The 17,839-nt window shown below is 43.4% G+C and overlaps 1 protein-coding gene across 2 annotated transcripts in view; it reads left to right on the forward strand.

The window, feature by feature from the left end:
- The first annotated feature begins 1,745 nt into the window (after positions 1-1,745).
- Positions 1,746-17,839, forward strand: part of KPNA6 (karyopherin subunit alpha 6) — a 53,341-nt gene continuing 37,247 nt past the window's right edge. The window contains exons 1-2 of one of the 2 annotated variants that reach the window (XM_059377011.1): positions 1,746-1,764; positions 1,950-2,037. In XM_059377011.1, the coding sequence (XP_059232994.1) occupies positions 2,034-2,037 (4 nt within the window). In that variant the 5' untranslated portion in view covers positions 1,746-1,764; positions 1,950-2,033. Of the gene's footprint in view, positions 1,765-1,949; positions 2,038-2,058; positions 2,960-17,839 lie in introns of those variants that run through there. The other variant, XM_059377010.1, reaches the window with a different exon arrangement.

The raw sequence follows: 17,839 nt of genomic DNA on the forward strand, positions 1-17,839 counted from the left end.
CAGGCTGGGAAAGAAGGACAGTCCTAGCCACTCATCTACTCTGCTTGTGTTCACTGAGCCCTTATTGGCCATAAGATATGCAGATGAGTCTGTGGTGGTATATGAGAGACAGACACTACAGCAAAAGGTTTTGGTGTGTCTGTGGAGGAAGGCATCATGCTGGGCAAGGGACAGATACAAAGATGAGGAAAATGCTGTCCCTTAGACAACCAGGAGAGACACACCTTGTGAGAAATTAGAATGCTAAGTTTTTGCTGAGGAAAATATGTGTCCAGGGCACTGGGGAGCAGAGAGGACAGATACCAGACTGCCTGGAAAAACAGGGTTTTTCAGGAAGGGGAAAGTTGAATTGGGTCTTGAAAATGAATTTGTTCACCCCATGATCAAGAGGGAAGGGAGAGCATTACATTCCAGAGGAGACAGCATAGGCAAAGGCAGAAAAGAAGTTAGTATACTTGGGGAAAAGGGGTTCCCCAAATATGGATGGACCCTGGGTTGCCAGGTGGGGAATAGCCCCAAGAAGTGAGTAAGGACCGGTCTTTGTGTCAGATTGAAATGTTGGGGCATTACCTAAGAGCAGACAACTTGCTAAGCAGAAGAACCACTTGACAAGGTCTCTGCTTTATGGAATGACTTGCCAAAGACAACTGAGGAGCCTGGAGGTGGGAGACCACTGAAGAGCAGGCAAAATAGACCCAAGAGAAAAGAAAGAGGTCTGATTTTGAGCAGAGGTAGTAGGAAGAGAAAGATAATGCTCCCTTTCCTGACCCTGAGTTCCAAAGTTGACTTTTTGAGTTGTTTCCCTCGATGGACCAGGCACAGGCCAGACACACTAGAGAAGGCAATTTGTTCCAACAGAACCTGGAAACCCAGGTCCCTCATTTTGCTTCCAAAAGACAATTCCCTGTCTGACCAGTGACTTGAAGACATACCCCACTCCTGTTTGTTGAGGTGGGGGACCAGGACTGGCTTGTCATTATGCAAAAAGCGAGGTCTGATATGCACCAGCCATAAATTCCATGGTTACAGAAGGCACATGAACGCTTAGCCTCAATTTCCTCATCTCTAAAAAGGGAGATCATTCCTCAATCTCTGGAAGTCACAGGCCTATTCGTTTGTTGCTTATTCACTAAACAGTTACTTTTTTTTTTTTTTTTTTTAAAGATTTTATTTATTTGTCAGAGAGAGAGAGAGTGAGCACAGGAGACAGAATGGCAGGCAGAGGCAGAGGGAGAAGCAGGCTCCCTGCTGAGCAAGGAGCCCGATGTGGGACTCGATCCCAGGATGCTGGGACCATGACCTGAGCTGAAGGCAGCGGCTTAACCAACTGAGCCACCCAGGCGTCCCAACAGTTACTTTTTTGGCACATATCATGTGCCAGATCCTGTGCAAGGTCCTGTAGATGTGGTGATGGTCATACAGAACCCACCCCTGCCCTCAGCTTTCTAGGGGTGGGGGTGGAGGACGAAATCGCTCAGTCAGCTATAAAGCCTTGCACCAGTCTGGTCATTTTTCCACTTCTTATCTCCCAATAAGGTTGTAATCGGGTTAACTCTTAGCTTCTTTATTTCCTTATCTCCATATCCTTAAGCAAATCTCTTCCCCCTCTCGAGAGGATTCCTTATTCCCTATATCCAGCTCAGGGTCTATGATTGGCCTTAACTACGAAAGGAAGAAAATTTTCTAGGGGAGGAGACCTCACTATAAAAGAGGAAATAGGAGCAGAAAAAGCTGAGAACTCCTCAGCACACTTGACTTTCTTTAGTAAGTATCCCCTCCTCGTCTCTCTTCGCTACTCCTCTTATATTTCACCCCTATTCCCCGCCTTCAGTAGCTGCGGTCTCTTTAAATGCGCTCCTCCCTATAAAATGGGCTGTGGGGCGGAGAGCGCGTTTCTTCCCCGGGTTGAACGTTAAGTTGTTTGACCGTTTCGGGCTGCCGTCCTGCAGATCCGCCATATTGTCTGCTGAAGCTACCGCTGAAGCTGCCGCCGCTGCCGCTGCCGCCGCCAAGTAGGAGCGAGCGGAGCCGCGATGGGTGAGTAAGGACGCCAGGCAATTGGGGACTCGAGCTGAGGCGGTCCTGGGGTTTGGGGTCTAGCAGGAGCCTGTCTTCGGTCTGCAGGAGATGTCTGAGGTCCTCTCCACATAGGTTTGAGGGGAGAAGCCAGGCCGGCGGAGACGCTCAGGCCAGTTTGGGGCCGGGCTAGGGCCCTGGCGGGAGCAGTCTTCGAGAGCTGGTTCCGGGAGCACCTTTGCCACGCCTGGAGCCCCCACGTGGTGTCCCAGGGCCGGAGCCCACGCGTTCCCGAGGGCCCTGCGCCGAGACCGGGGCTGGGGGCGAGCTCCCGGCGGCAGGCCGGGGCGGCGTTGAGGGAGCCCTCTCCAGGCGTGTGTTTGACCGACGCGCATCTTGACTGGATTCTGGGGCTCCTCTGAACTCAAGGGAGATCCTGCCTGCGTCGCAAGTAGACTCCTCTGGTGAGGGAACGCCACGCGAGCCGGCTCCAGGCCCGTAACCAGGGGCAGCCATGCCGTAAGCAGCCCGGGCCGCTGAAGGCCGGCAGAACTTGCCGAGCCCCGGCCGGAAATGGGGTGGTTCGGTTGGACTCAGAGTGACAGCCTCGTAGTAGAAAACCACAGGCCAAGACCTGGGGGCCATATGTAGAAGATTGGGGATTTCAGGTGTGGGCTTGGCCCGGGTTAGGAGAAAAGGAGCGACCTGTTGCTCTCTGAAGGGACTCCCCTGGCAAGGCCTGTGCGCGGAGAGAAACGATGGCGAAGTCTTTGGACTTGGCGACAGAACCATCAGCGAAGAGCTCTTTCCTCTTAAGCATTAAAAACTATCCATTGCTAAGCTGTTCCTACGCGTGGGCATTGTTCTGGCTGCTTTTCATGTCACGTTTTATTTAATATGCACAACTTAATGGGACAGATACAACTGTTACCCCATTTTACAGGTAAGGAAACTGAGACTTAGAGGTAAAGTAACTTACCCAAGGTCACACAGTTAGTGGCTAAACCAGGGTGATCCCTCCAAAGCCCTAGTGTAAAGCTGCAGTTCTTTATAGCTTGGCCACCTAGTGGTTGGGCTGGAAAGGGGGAAAACGCTTTTGACCCTAGGCAAAGTTGTAAAGGTGTTTTTTTGTGCTTGTGGGCCCACTTTAAAATCTTTAGTCTGAATGAAACTGAAAAACTCCAGAGTGAGTTGCTAACCCCAACAGTTGTATGCGGAGGGGTGAGCTAAATGAGATTCTGGGATTGAGTTTTGTTAAGAACCGTGATCCTGAGGAAACGTAAATTATTCCCTGGAGCTGCAAGGCAGTAGCTTTAGAATCAGATCTGGTATTGCAATCCTGTCACTTTCTAGGACTCTCATCCAGAGAAGTCAACGTAAATATCAAATGCAAATATCAAATGCGGTAGAAGGCATCTAGCACAGTCCACAGAAAATGTTATTTTCCTTTCCGGTTCTTTCTTTTCCTCATCATTTTCCCCTAGGAGGGGAAAGGGAGTGTTATCAAGATGTTTGAGGACTGAGATAACAGTGTTCAGAGCCTACTGAGGGCTCCATAGGCGTCGGAACAGGTTCTTTTCTACCTTCGGTAGCATTCCTTTCTCTGGTTTCCAGAATCTATTGTCAAGCCTGATAGGCTTATCTTTCTTTGTAACTGCAGCTTTATGTTATCAATGGAATTATTAGGGTACTTTTCTCTTACAAATTTTCTCTTGGCTTTCAATTTTAGGAACACTGGTTCCTCAAATGGAAGGAGCTAATGTTAAGTTTATTCAGCTCAGTGAAATAAGTTTATAGATTGGGAGCCACCTCAGGAAGATAACATAGCTAGTAAGCAGCACAGCCAGAAATGAGATCCTTATCCATTTTGCTGTACACAAGCCTTTTAGAAGAGTTAAGATGTGAAGTAAAATTAGTTCTTTTCTGGTAGACTTTGAGATGAAGGTTCTTACATGGAGCAACAAAGCCTGAGCAGGGTCCTGACGGGGATTTTTAGTCTAGAGTCAGGTGGCCGTCCTTTCTCTCTCCAGCTCCATTTTAGATACCTCTCCCCTGTCCCATTTGGTCTTTCTGAATGTCCAGCTATTGGTGTTTGTGGTTTTTGCCTGATCCTTATACATATGATGTGAGTGAAACTAGGATACATTTAATCCTAACATGGAATCAGAGGTAGTTTGAGTTATCTGCATTCATAAATGAGTAAACTGAGACTTTAAGAAGGTTAGGTGACTCATCCAAGGCTGATGATTTAGGCCCTTTGTGTTCTGGGGACACTAACACAGCCCTCACCACACCTCCAGAAATCTAGAACCTCCTGTATTTCTCTGCGCTCTCAGGTGTGCTCTACTCAAGGCCTGGCCTAATTCGTATACTGTTTGTCATGTGCCAAACTTCATTAGCTTTAACAGACTTTTGTAGTGATTTCACTGCTATTAGGATCCTGTAAGGGTGATGCTTGCCAGCTCTGGAAATTACTTACTCTGACCCTCCTTAGCAGAGACCACGGTCTCTTAAGACTAAGCCTTGGCATGGGGCGCCTGGGTGGCTCAGTGGGTTGGGCCGCTGCCTTCGGCTCAGGTCATGATCTCAGGGTCCTGGGATCGAGTCCCGCATCGGGCTCTCTGCTCAGCAGGGAGCCTGCTTCCCCCTCTCTCTCTGCCTGCCTCTCCGTCTACTTGTGATTTCTCTCTGTCAAATAAATAAAATCTTTAAAAAAAAAAAAAAAAAAAAAGACTAAGCCTTGGCAGATGCTGGTTGTTTTATCACCCATTCCTGCCATCTTGCTAACCAGGAATCTGGCAGCCCCTCCCCAGCCCCAGGGATAGGTCTTGATTAATATAAACTATAAACCAATCATTGTAATTCTATCTCCTGAGGCAGTGATTGATTTAGGCTTGGGTGTATGAGGCAGCTCTGGCTAAGTAGACAGGAAGGGGAAGCCTGGGGGACTTCTGGAAAAGACTTCCTTATTTAAAAGAGATTTGCCAGGTTTTATTTTATTTTATTTTTTGCCAGCTTCTATTTTAACTTGGGTATCACCAAAGTATGAGAGAATAAATAAATAAATAAAGATGGGCAAGCTGTAATAATACCCAGCTCTTAAATAGAACTTGCTATGTGCTAGGTACTAAGTACTAGAATATTAACTCCTTTACTTCTCAGATTCTCAGGTTCTGGTTAAGGAAACTGAAGCATAGAGAAGTTTAGTAACTTGTGCAAGGTCAGAGCTACTAAAACTTACTCGGGTAGTATGGGTCTAACCAGCATATGGGCTATTAAGGGCTGTGTTCTGCCTCTGGAAAGGAAACAGCCCTTTTCTGACTCTGAAATTGGTTTTAGTAGTGCTGGGGTCCTGAGGCAGAATTTATAAATAAGAGGAAGCAGTTCTGAGGGTGAGAGTAGAGAAGATGGGAAGAATCTGATGTTTTCTTGATGTTTTTGAGCCACTGAATTAGGCAGCTTTGGAAGTGTCCTATCTCTTGGTTTAACTAGATACTGAAGGCCACTTCTAGTTTGGTTTTTGGCTGCAAATAACAAAACCTTTCTAACTGAAATACTTCCTGGTCAAGAAGTAATTTAGCCCATTTCTTCTTTTAGTTTCCCTCCAAAGTTGCCCACCCACTCGTGTGTGACAGCTACTTGCAGAGCTGCCACCTAATCATCAGTCACCACCTAAGTGTCCCACAAGCCTCACACTTACTCCCCTTTTCTGGCCTACTTTTCCTGCATTTTTTAAATACTAGAGCCATTAGCCCAGACACTGGGGCATCTATCCATCTTTGGTTGCTCACTCTTTTCTTCCCTTTCTGTATTGGCAGTTGTTAAAGACGGTGATCATATTTACTTCTGAATTGCTTCGTGTAGGTTTTTCTCACAGCAGAGACCCACAAAGAGTAGTAATTCTGTGCTCTTTACCCTTACCTAATCTCAGGCTCCTTAAAGTGGAAATGTGGATGGGGATGTCTGGGTGGCACATTTGTTTGGATGTCCGACTCTTGGTTTTGGCTCAGGTCATGATCTTGAGGTTAACGAATCAGGCTTTGCATCAGGATTCACACTGAAGTTTAACCCCCCCCCCCGCCCACCTGCACATGCTTTCGCTTTCTCAAAGTGATAGATAAATCTTTAAAAAGTGAAAATATGGGTAAACACTATTAGTATTAATGAAGATTTCGTGAAGTACGAGATATCAAAAAGAGTGTAAATTGTAAAGGTATTATTTTAGAAGTCCTCCAGATCTCTTCTGTAGCTTCCTGTACCACTGCTCTAATTCTTTCCTATAGCAGTTTTGCTAAAACACCCATTCGATCTTGTCACTCTGCGCCTTAGTTTAGGAACGTTCATGGACTTAGTATCTACAAGATAAAATCATAACCCATACAGTTTGGTATTCAAAGCCTTCCTAATGATTTTACTAATCTTACTCTATTTAAAGATTTACCTACATATCTTGCACTCCACTCAGACTACCTCCTTTGTATGTTAGCATCACTAGCAATAAAGTAACAATCCCTTCCTTACCTGTCTTTTCCTGTGGGAATCTTGCCTGGTTTTCAAGGTCTAATTTAAATGCTACCTCCTTTCTGAACTCTTGAATACTTCATAACTTCCAAACTGGAAGTGAACGCTCCTCTGAATTCTGTAGCACTTTGCTCTTGCCTTTCATACAGCCCATTTCGTATTCTTTCTTGTGTTACAGTTACTTAATCTGTAATACAGGGGCATCTGGGTGGCAAAGTAGGTTAATGGTCTGCCTTCAGCTCCTGTCATGATCCCGGAGTCCCAGGATCAAGCTCAGCGTTGGCTCCCCGCTCAGCAGGAAGTCTGCTTCTCCCTCTGACCCTTCCTGCTCTCAGGTTCTCTGTCTCTCAAATAAATAAAATCTTAAAAGAAAAATCTGTAATATAATTTGTTCTTCAATCAGTAACTTCATCTCCACAGCCTTTATAATTCTCATCTCTAATATAGGGATATCTACATCAAAGGAGTGTTAGGCAGATTCAGTGTGCAAATGCATGTAAACCATTTTAGCATGGTGTTTATTATCATCTGAATAATTACAGTAATTGCTTTTAGTCCCTTAGTGAATAAATGAAGGACTTACTATGTTTCAGGCCCTATGCTAAAAATAGATTAATAGATTAAATAATTTGTCTTTGAGGGGAAGGCAGTAACACATTATGAAAACTTGTCAGAAACATACTTTTAGGGGCCAGGCAGGCAATGGATATTCACCAGTTTTAGCAAATGTTTATTGAATACATAGTATGTGCAGTGACGGTTCTGCTCTAGGCCCTGGAAATACAGTGGTGAACAAAACAGACAAAAATCTGTCTTTCTAGTGAAATTTCAGAGTTTATATTCCTTTTTTTTTTTTTTGACAGAGATCACAAGTAGGCAGAGTGGCAAGCAGAGAGAGAGGGAGAGGAGGAAGCAGCCAAGCAGAGAGCCCGATGCGGGACTCGATCCCAGGACCCTGAGATCATGACCTGAGCCAAAGGCAGAGGCTTAACCCACTGAGCCACCCAGGCGTCCCTCAGAGTTTATATTCTAATGGGTAATCAACCACATGGAAACTGGCAGGCCCACTACAGAGCTCCATGTGGTCTATGCAGCTCTAGCCAATTTTTGCCAAGGGGACTGGAAGTCTAGCATTGCCTAATTTCCCATTGCTTTTCACAGTTCCTCTCCCCTTGAAGTTAGAAATCCAGATTTTCATGATATTATTGGATTAAACATTTGTAAATGTTACAAGTTAACTCAAAAGCTAAAAAGCTTGGAGCACCTGAGTGGCTCAGTAGTTAAGCCTTCGTCTTGATCAGGTCTCACTCAATCTCATCATCCTGAGTTAAGGCCCCCGTATTGGGCTCTATGCTGGGCATGGAGACTACTTTAAAAAAAAATTTTTTTTTTTTTAACCTTAAGCTAACCAAACATCTGGATATTTGAGGCCAAGTATAGTCCAAGAATTGCATGACTTATAAAATAGTGGAAAATAATATTCTATATATTTTATAAGCTATTTCTTCATCTGTGTATTTTTATTTTTAAAAAAATTTATTTATTTATTTATTTATTTGACAGATTACAAGTAGGCAGAGAGGCAGGCAGATAGAGAGAGAGGAGGAAGCAGGCTCCCTGCTGAGCAGGGAGCCCGATGCGGGGCTCTATCCCAGGACCCTGGGACCATGACCTGAGCCGAAGGCAGCGGCTTTAACCCACTGAGCCACCCAGGTGCCCCATCTGTGTATTTTTATTAAAAAAATTTTTTTGAAAGGATGAAGACAGGCTCCTAGATGGTGTGATCAGTTGGATATCTGACTCTCAGTTTTGGCTCAGGTCATGGTCTCAGGGTTATGAGATTGAGTCCCATGTCTCAGACTCTGTGCCAAGCATGGGAGCATAGGATTCTCTTTCCCTCTGCCCCTTCCACCTGAGCACTTGTGCTCACTTGCTCACTCTCTCTCAAAATAAATAAATCTTTTAAAAAAAGAATGCTGGGGTGCCTGGGTGGCTCAGTCCTTAAGCGTCTGCCTTTGACTCAGGTCATGATCCCAGGGTCCTGGGATGAAGACCCGCATCAGGCTCTCTGCTCAGTGGGAAGCCTGCTTCTCCCTCTCCCACTCCCCCTGCTTGTGTTCTCTTGCTGTGTCTCTCTCTGTCAAAAAAATAAATAAAATCTTAAAATAAAATAAAAAAGGATGAGGACAGACATTTTTAAAGTCTTGCTGATTACAATAGCATTATGTATTTAGTAGGTTTTCTTTTTTTTAAAAGATTTTTTTTTATTTGTCAGAAACAAAGAGACAAGCTGGGGGAACAGCAGGCAGAGGGAAAACTAATACATATATTAGTATATTAGCATATATACATATACTTTTTTTCTTACCTCCTAGTTAATCTTGTGTACCACACTTTGGAGACCAGTGAAAATGGTAAATATTTGGATGAGGCAGACCAGAATGCTGTGGACCCATATAGTAAGGGGGTACACCCTAGCCCAGGGAATCAGGGAAGGCCTTTAAACTAAGTGAGATCTGACCTATGGAATAAGAATTGTCAGTGGCAGGGTGGGAATGATTATTTCAGAACCAAAAGTTTGGTAGACTAAGTGGATTAGTAGCATGTAGGGAATGATATTTGGACTTTATCCTGATGATAGTGAAATGCTGTTGAAGGGTTTTAATCTCAGAAGTGATCAAATTTATTTATTTATATCACTTGGACAGCTCTAGGAGGATGAATTTGGCTTTAATAAGATTACAGAAAGAACTGACTAGGAGGTTCTTTAAGTGGTTGGTTCTTAAGAAGTGCAGGAGTCCTGGCAAGAGGTGATGATGGCGTATGAGGTGGTAATAGTAGGGAAAAAGAGAGTTAGGAATTTGAAAGAGCAGGACTTGGTTATTAATTTCACATGGAGGCTGATGGGGCCAGTGAGGGAATTAAGCATGACTCCTAGACCTCTTGCCTTAAGCAGCAGAGTGTATAGTGATGCTGTTAACTGAGATGAGTTTAAATTTTGACATTTTGAGGTGTCTCTCTGACCTCTAGAGGAAGATGTTCAAAAAGCAGTTGGGGGGCACCTGGGTGGTTCAGTGGGTTAAAAAGCCTTTGCCTTCGGCTCAGGCCATGATCTCAGGGTCCTGGGATCGAGCCCCGCATCGGGCTCTCTGCTCAGCAGGAAACCTGCTGCCCCCTCTCTCTCTGCCTGTCTCTCTGCCTACTTGTGATCCCTTTTTTTTTTTTTTTAAAAAAAAAAAAAAAAGTTGGATGGAGAAGTGTGAAGCTCCAGGAGTGAGGTCTGGGGATGGAGATAGATGTTTGATCATCTCTTGATCTGTATATGGAAACTAAAACCATGGAATCACTGATGTATCATGGGAGATAGGCTGAAAAGAAAACCCCAAGGTGCATCAGCCATAATATGCAAGAAGGGGATAAGCAGCCAGAATTGGAAGAAAACTGATTGTCTCAAAAACCAAAGAAAAAGAGTCTTTCTTGCCTTCTGTTTTTTTTTTTTTTTTTTTTTAAGATTTTATTTATTTGACAGAGAGACAGAGAGGGAACACAAACATCGGGAGTGGGAGAAGGAAAAGCAGGCTTCTTGCTGAGCAGGGAGTCCAATGCAGGGCTCGATCCCAGGATAATCCCAGGACTCTGGGATCATGACCTGATCTGAAGGCAGACTCTTGATAACTGAACCATCCATGTGCCCCGAAAAAGAATATTTCAAGAAGGAAATGGTCAGGGTTGAGTGCTGCAAAGAGGACCAGCAAAACATGGTCTAAAAGATTGGTTGAATTTAACATCATACACCTGATCGGTTGCTTTTACAAAAAGTTTTGATGGCATGCAAGCAAATTGGAGTGGGCTAAGGAATGAATGAGGAGAGGCAAACTGTTTCAAGAAGTTTGGAGTATATGGAGAAAGAAGAGGTTAATGAGGCTCTTATAAAGTCTACCGAGAAATCATGATGACCTGAGTTAGGGCAGTTGGCAGTAGGAATGGAAAAAGAGTGCAAAAATAATTAGGAAATAAAACTGGTATTTCTTATTAGTTGGATGTTGGGTAAGGGGAAAGTTGTCAAGAGTAACTCCTAAGATTTTGGCTTGAAAAGCTGAGAGAGATGTTGGTGCAGACTGCCTAATTCCTTGTATCGGTATTTTCTCAACCTTTTCTTTAATTATCACCCTCCTAAAGAAGGAGGAATTTAGAAAAATTAAATTAGGAATTTAGAAAAAATTTTAAGAGGAATTTATTTTCTAAATAAATTCTACTAATAATTAATAAATTAGAATACATAATTCTAATAATAAAAAAAAAATTCTAAAGTTTTTTTTCCCAAAGCATCCCTCCTGTGAAATTCTCACACAAAGATACACTTTTTTTAATTTTTTTAAGATTTTATTTACTTTTTTGACAGAGAGAAATCACAAGTAGATGGAGAGGCAGGCAGAGAGAGAGAGAGGGAAGCAGGCTCCCTGCTGAGCAGAGAGCCTGACTCGGGACTCGATCCCAGGACCCTGAGATCATGACCTGAGCCGAAGGCAGCGGCTTAACTCACTGAGCCACCCAGGCGCCCCCAGATACACTTTTTTATGTACAGTAGTGTATCTGTGCTTTATACATAAAAAGAGTAGACATAAAGCTTGGCTTTATTCAATATAAGATTAAGAATGATGAAACAAAAATTTTAGTTTGCATTTAAGTTTTATAGCCATATTTACTGAATAACTTTTTTTTTTTAAAGATTTTTATTTATTTATAAGACACACAGAGATCACAAGTAGGCAGAGAGGCAGGCAGAGAGAGAGAGAGAAGGAAGCAGGCTCCCCGCTGAGCAGAGAGCCTGATGCGGGACTCGATCCCAGGACCCTGAGATCACGACCTGAGCTGAAGGCAGTGGCTTAACCCACTGAGCCACCCAGGCGCCCTGGACCTTTGTTTTTATACCTAACCAAACTGTTCTTGTTCCTCAAACCAACCGTGGGCTTTCTGATCACCTAACCCTTGCTTCTGGTGAACTGCTCTCCCCATCTCTTAAATTACCTTCAGAAATAGATTTTTTTAAGATTGTGTTTATTTGACACAGAGAGAGACAGCAAGAGGGAATACAAGCAGGGGAAGTGGGAGAGGGAGAAGCGGGCTTCCCAGTGAGCAGGGAGCCTGATGCAGCACTGGATCCCAGGACTTTGGGATCCTGACCTGAGCTGAAGGCAGATGCTTAATGACTGAGCCACCCAGGCTCCCCAACCTTCAGAAATATTAACCATCTAATGGGGTACCTTGTTGGCTCAGTTGGTTAATGGTCTTGCACACTTGCTCTTTCTCTCTCTCTCTCTAGTATGCTCTCTCTCTAATAGATAAATATATTTAAAGAGAAAGGAAAGAAGGGAGGAAGGAAGGAGGGAATGAACAAACAAATGAACGAACGAATATTAACCATCTAGCCTTCAAAGACCCCTGTAGAGCTTATACTCAGGACAGATAGTTCTCACTCCCACCTTCTGAACTCATTGATCACCTAGATTTATGGCTTTTATATTTTCTATTAACATATAATGTATTATTAGCCTCAGGAGTACAGGTCTGTGAATCGTCAGGCTTACACACTTCACAGCACTCACCATAGCACATACCCTCCCCACTTAGGGCTTTAATGTTCTTGATGCTATGAGAGTAAAGTAAGTTGTAAAACTTCCTAAAGGCAGAAACCTTTACACAGTACCTGGCACACACATTTTTTAAAATGAGTAATAAATCACTTGTCTATTTGAGTTAGTTTAGAGATGATTATTTGGAATATATAATTTTTTAAAGATTTTGTTTATTTTAAATTCACTTAATTAACATAATGTATTATTGGTTTCAGAGGTAGAGTTCAGTGATTCATCAGTGTGATAAGATTTTATTTATTTGGGGGTGCCTGGGTGGCTCAGTCGGTTAAGTGGGCTGCCTTTGGCTCAGGTCATGATTCCAGGGTCCAGGGATCAAGTCCCGCATTGGGCTCACTGCTCAGCGGGGAGTCTGCTTCTCCCTCTCCCTCTGCCTGCCACTCTGCCTACTTGTGTTCTCTCTCTCTGTGTGTGTCAAATAAATAAATAAATAATCTTAAAAAAAAAAAAAAGATTTTGTTTACTTGGCCGCCTGGGTGGCTCAGTTAAGCCTCAGGTCATAATCTCAGGGTCCTGGGATCGAGTCCCGCATCAGGCTCTCTGCTCAGCGGGGAGCCTGTTTCCCTCTCTCTCTCTTTCTCTGCCTGCCTCTCTGTCAATAAATAAAATTTTAAATTAATTAATTAATTAGTTAAAAAAAAAAAACAAGCAGGGGGAACAGCATGGAGAGAGGGAAAAGCAGGCTCCCAACAGGGAGCCCAGTTTGGGGATGGAACCCAATGTGGGGCTCCATCCCAGGACCCTGGGATCATGACCCAAGCCAAAGGCAGACGCTTAACCGACTGAGCCACCCAGGCACCACAAGATATTATTTTAAAGTAATCTGTGCATCCAATATGGGGCTCGAACTTAGAACCTCAAGATCAAGAGTTGCACACTTTACGGACTGAACCAGCCAAGTGCTCCTATTTTTTTCTTGATTTCCTTGAACACTGTGAGTGGTTAGAAGATATTCAGTGAATATTTTGGGGCTGGCCTAAATGGAAGTTGAGCTCTTTGATTACTCTACTTTAATTCATCTTAGTTCCTTGTAGCACCTAGTGGCAGTGGCAATAAATTGTCCCGAAGAAGTTGAGAGCTGCCAGATTCTGTACAGTCTACAAAGGATAGTTGAAAATTTTCTTCTGGAGAAGCTGAAACTGTAGCTATCCTAGTCCTGTTCTGTGTTTCTCACTACCCCTTATTTCCCATCCCTGGGTCTGACCGTTACACTTACATACAGACTCAAGGGCCAAAAGGACTAGTAAATCTACAGGAGAATTAGGATTAGAGAGCTAGTCTTTGGGGCTATCAGCATCTGATTGAGTCAGTACCTCAGTGTGCCATACTTAGACCTTGAGCTTTGAATACATAGTTGTGTATGCAGATATTTTGTCACATGGTCTTTTAGCCAAACCACCTAGTTATAGATTTAGCTTTGTTTCCTAGAGTGATCACTGCTCAGCCCAGTCCCGTGAGGATCTGCCAGATTAGGAGTAGCCTTAATATGGCCCCATTGTGGACGGACCCACTTGTCCCCTAGAAGAGCCTCTCCCATTGTCTTGATGACTAGCATTTCTGACAGGCTGGCAGATAACACCCTGAGAGCCTCATGCTGTCATACCTGTTTATATACTGTTTTGTTTGCAGTATTTTCCTGGTCATGAAGCTAGGGGAGAAATTCCAGAAGTTTGAAAAGCTATTATTACCAAACCTAATCCAAAAGTACTTTTGTGGATATTCTCATTTATCTTCATAACTCTGAGGTATGAGACAGGGCAAGGGTAGGAAAATCAAGATACAGATAAATGACACCCACGGTTGTGCATTTATTGAATAGCAAGACCAAAAATCAGGTTGTCTAGCCTTGTAGTTCCTTTCACCAGTACCACACTGTTCCTAGCATGCCTTTTTGTGGTTCATCTAGCACAACTGCCTTCTCTCAGCCTAGCTATTTCTAATACAAACCCTTGAAGATACTCTGTCCATTTATATAATGTTGAACTTTTAAAAAACATTTGTTTTATTTTTTAAGATTGAGAGAGCAGGGAGAGGAGCAGAGGGAGAACAGTGGACTCCCAACTGAGCATGGTGCCCAGCGGTGGGCTCTATCTCACTACCTGAGGTTATGACCTGAGCTGAAATCAAGAGTCATGTTTAACTGAGCCAACCAGGCACCCCCATAATGCTGAACTTTTTAAAAACCATTTTCAAGCCCTACACCAGAGTTCAGTGACATTTATGTCAGCTCATGGTATTTCCCTCATCTTGATATCATCAGTGTCCCTGCCGCCACCTGTCAGTCCCTACATTTTTCTACTTCTGTTGCTATCAGTGTTATTGTCATCTAATATTTGTATTCCCCATTCCTGGCAAGAATTGGATCATATCTCATTGAGGGATGAATCAGGCAATGGTTAGGGTAGTAGAAGGAACATTGTTGACCCTCCTTCCAGAAAATAAGAAGGGAGTCCCCATGTGGCTAGTATGCTTTAAGTAAGGTATATGTAATGGAGAGAGCATTGGTTTTTAGAAATACCTGGATTAGACCCATTTAATTGACTGGGTCCTTCTGCAAGTTATGCCTTCGTTTCCATACCTCTAAAATGGGGGTTCTTTTTTTCTTTTTTAAGATTTTATTTATTTGAGAGAGTATGAGCGAGAGAGCAGAAGCAAGAGGAGCAGCAGAGGCAGAGGGAGAACCAGGTTCCCCACTGAGCAGGGAGCCCAATGTGGGGCTCAGATCCCAGGACCCTGGGATCATGACCTGAGCCGACTGCAGTCGCTTAATGGACTGAGCCACCCTGGTGCTCCTAAAATGGGGGTTCTGTACGAGTTATGCCTTAAAAGCTAAGCAAATCATTACTTAATTATTACCATTCAAATTTGAATTTTCCTTGGGAATATCCCCTCACAGAGGTTAGACACTGACTTTTGGATATTTCAAAGATCTTTCAAAAGGGGTATTTTAGGGCTTTTACTCTGGATTTAGATAAAACCTTTTGACCATGGCTAGAGACTTTGGAAAGCATTCTGGACTAAACTCGAAGACTGTTTCACACCTAGCAGTAAAGACACAGATGTGTGATTTTTCTTGGCAGGAGCATCATGATTCTTGCCTTCTTTGGAGCCTGACAGAGGTCTCCTAGAAAGACACAGAACTAAGAAGCCTGAACTAAACCAGAACTAAGAAACTTGATAGAGGAGAGGCACTTGCTGTATACTGCAGCAGTTTTTTGGTTTATAGACTGGTTTAATCAGAAAAACTATTACTTTGAAGGCATCACAACTAAAAATAAATTCATTAAGAAAGGACTTCTGGGGATCACTGGTTTGTTTTGTTTTCCTCATGTGCTAGGTATTATATGTAATACCTAAAATGAATAGGTATCCATTTACAAAAGAATGAAGTTGGATATTCCCACCCATCCCCCCGCTCGACCTTACACTATATACAAAATTAACTCAGTGGATCAAAGACAAATATGAAAGGCTAAAACTATAAAACTCAAGAAAACAGAGTAGATCTTCATCACCTTGGATTAGACAATAGTTTCTTAGATACAACAAATCAGCACAAGCAACCAAAAAGGAAAAACATAAAATGGACTTAGTCAAAATTTAAAACTTTGGGGTGCCTGGGTGGCTCAGTGGGTTAAGCCTCTGCCTTCGACTCAGCTCATGATCTCAGGGTCCTGGGATCGAGCCCCGCATCAGGCTCTCTATTCCGCAGGAAGCCTGCTTTCCCTCCCACCTCCACCTGCCTCTTTGCCTACTTGTGATCTCTGTCAAATAAATAAATAGAATCTTTAAAAAAATTTTTTTAAACTTTTGTGCTTCAAAAGGCACTATCATAGGGATGCCTGGGTGGCTCAGTTGATTGGGTGTCTAACTCTTTATTTTGGCTCAGGTCATGATCTAGGGGTCTTGGGAGTGAGCTCCAAGCTCAGTGAGGAGTCTGCTTGATATTCTCTCTCTCAACTAAATGACTCTTTTATTAGAAAAGGCACTGTCATGCATAATGAAAATTATGTAAGTGTTCACTCATTGCATTGTTGGCTACCAGACAGCTAACATGACAAAATGCAACTCAATTTTTTTTTTCAGCTTTCATTTATTTGAGAGAGCACACATGCGGAACCAAGCACAAGTGGTTGGGAGGGAGAGGTAGGGGACCCCCCACAACTGAGCAGGGAGCCTGGTATGGAGCTTGATCCCTGGGCCCTAGGTCAGCCTGAGCCGAAGGTAGATGCTTAACGAGCTGAGCCACCCAATTGCCCCAAAACGCAACTTGGTTTTAATAATTGATTCTTAGCCTGCTATCTATATATATTTTTTCCCCTGTTTTCTTTTTTAAGATTTTATTTGTTTATTTGAGATTGAGAGAGTGTGAGCAGAAGGGGGCTGAGGAGCAGAGGGACAGGGACAAGCAGATCACACTGAGCATGGAGCCCAGTGTGGGGCTCCATCTCATGACCCTGAGATCATGACCTGAGCCAGAATCAAGAGTCAGATTCTCAACCAGCGGAGCCATTTAGTTGCCCCTTATCTTTCCCTGTCTTATATACAAATTGGTATATTCCTATTCCAGATTTTTTGTTTTGTATTTTTATTTTTATTTTATTTTTAAAAGCTTTTATTTATTTATTCATGAGAGAATGAGCGAGAGAGAGCATGAGAGAGGAGAAGGTCAGAGGGAGAATCAGACTCCCCAAAGAGCTGGGAGCCCGATGCGGGACTCGATCCAGGAAGTCCGGGATCATGACCTGAGCCGAAGGCAGTCATTCAACCAACTGAGCCACCCAGGCGCCCCTGTATTTTTATTTTGTTGAGTTTGTTGTTAACTGCTTTGAATCCTTTGGGAAACTTAAGTTTAAAATGTTGGATGGAACATTTGAGAGCACGTGTGTGATGTGCACTGTGCCATTGATTCCTGCTCTCAAAGATTTAATGGTTTAGAAGTGAGAGGAATGAGTTATAAATTAAAACTGTCATTGCAGGTTGTCAGTGGGAACAAATTTGGGTAACAAATCAGAGATAAAGTGGCCACTAATTAAAATGACAAGGACAGATTTTAATGGATAATATACTATTATAACAGGGAAAAGTGTGTACTGAATTCAACTTCGATTTCTGTAGGGTTAACTGGGCATTTTAAAGGGAGGATAGAAGAATGGGGGGACAGAGAACAGGGACTCAGAAGAGTCAGGGAAGTGAAAAATTACAAAATGTGAGAAAGGGGGATTAGTTCATCTGAAACCCACCTGGGTTTGCTTACTGGTGCTTATTGACCTTAGGCTCCTACCCTGCCACAAAGCCTGGGAAATGGGGTCCTATTTTCATGTATTGGTGGAACAAACTGTAAACTCTTCTGCAGTCTTAAGATTTTCTCAAACGGAACTATGTTACTGTTTTGTTCAAAGGTTTATAGGCCGTCGTTGAGGCCTAGTTGAGAAAAGGCTCAGAGGAAGCTGGATAGACTTGGGTTAAAGAGAGACTGGCACAGGTAGAAATCAGTTTATCAATCTGTTAAAGTTTGGGGAGGAGGAAGTTCATGGCTGACTCTAAGGCCAAGTGTATGGTAATGGCATTAACTGAACAAGGGAAGAAACAGGCAGGAGGCAGTAGTAACAGTAGAGATTTGGTACTTGACATAGAAGTGGAGGTTG

This window comes from Mustela nigripes, chromosome 14, assembly GCF_022355385.1.
Source record: "Mustela nigripes isolate SB6536 chromosome 14, MUSNIG.SB6536, whole genome shotgun sequence".
Classification (NCBI taxonomy): domain Eukaryota; kingdom Metazoa; phylum Chordata; class Mammalia; order Carnivora; family Mustelidae; genus Mustela; species Mustela nigripes.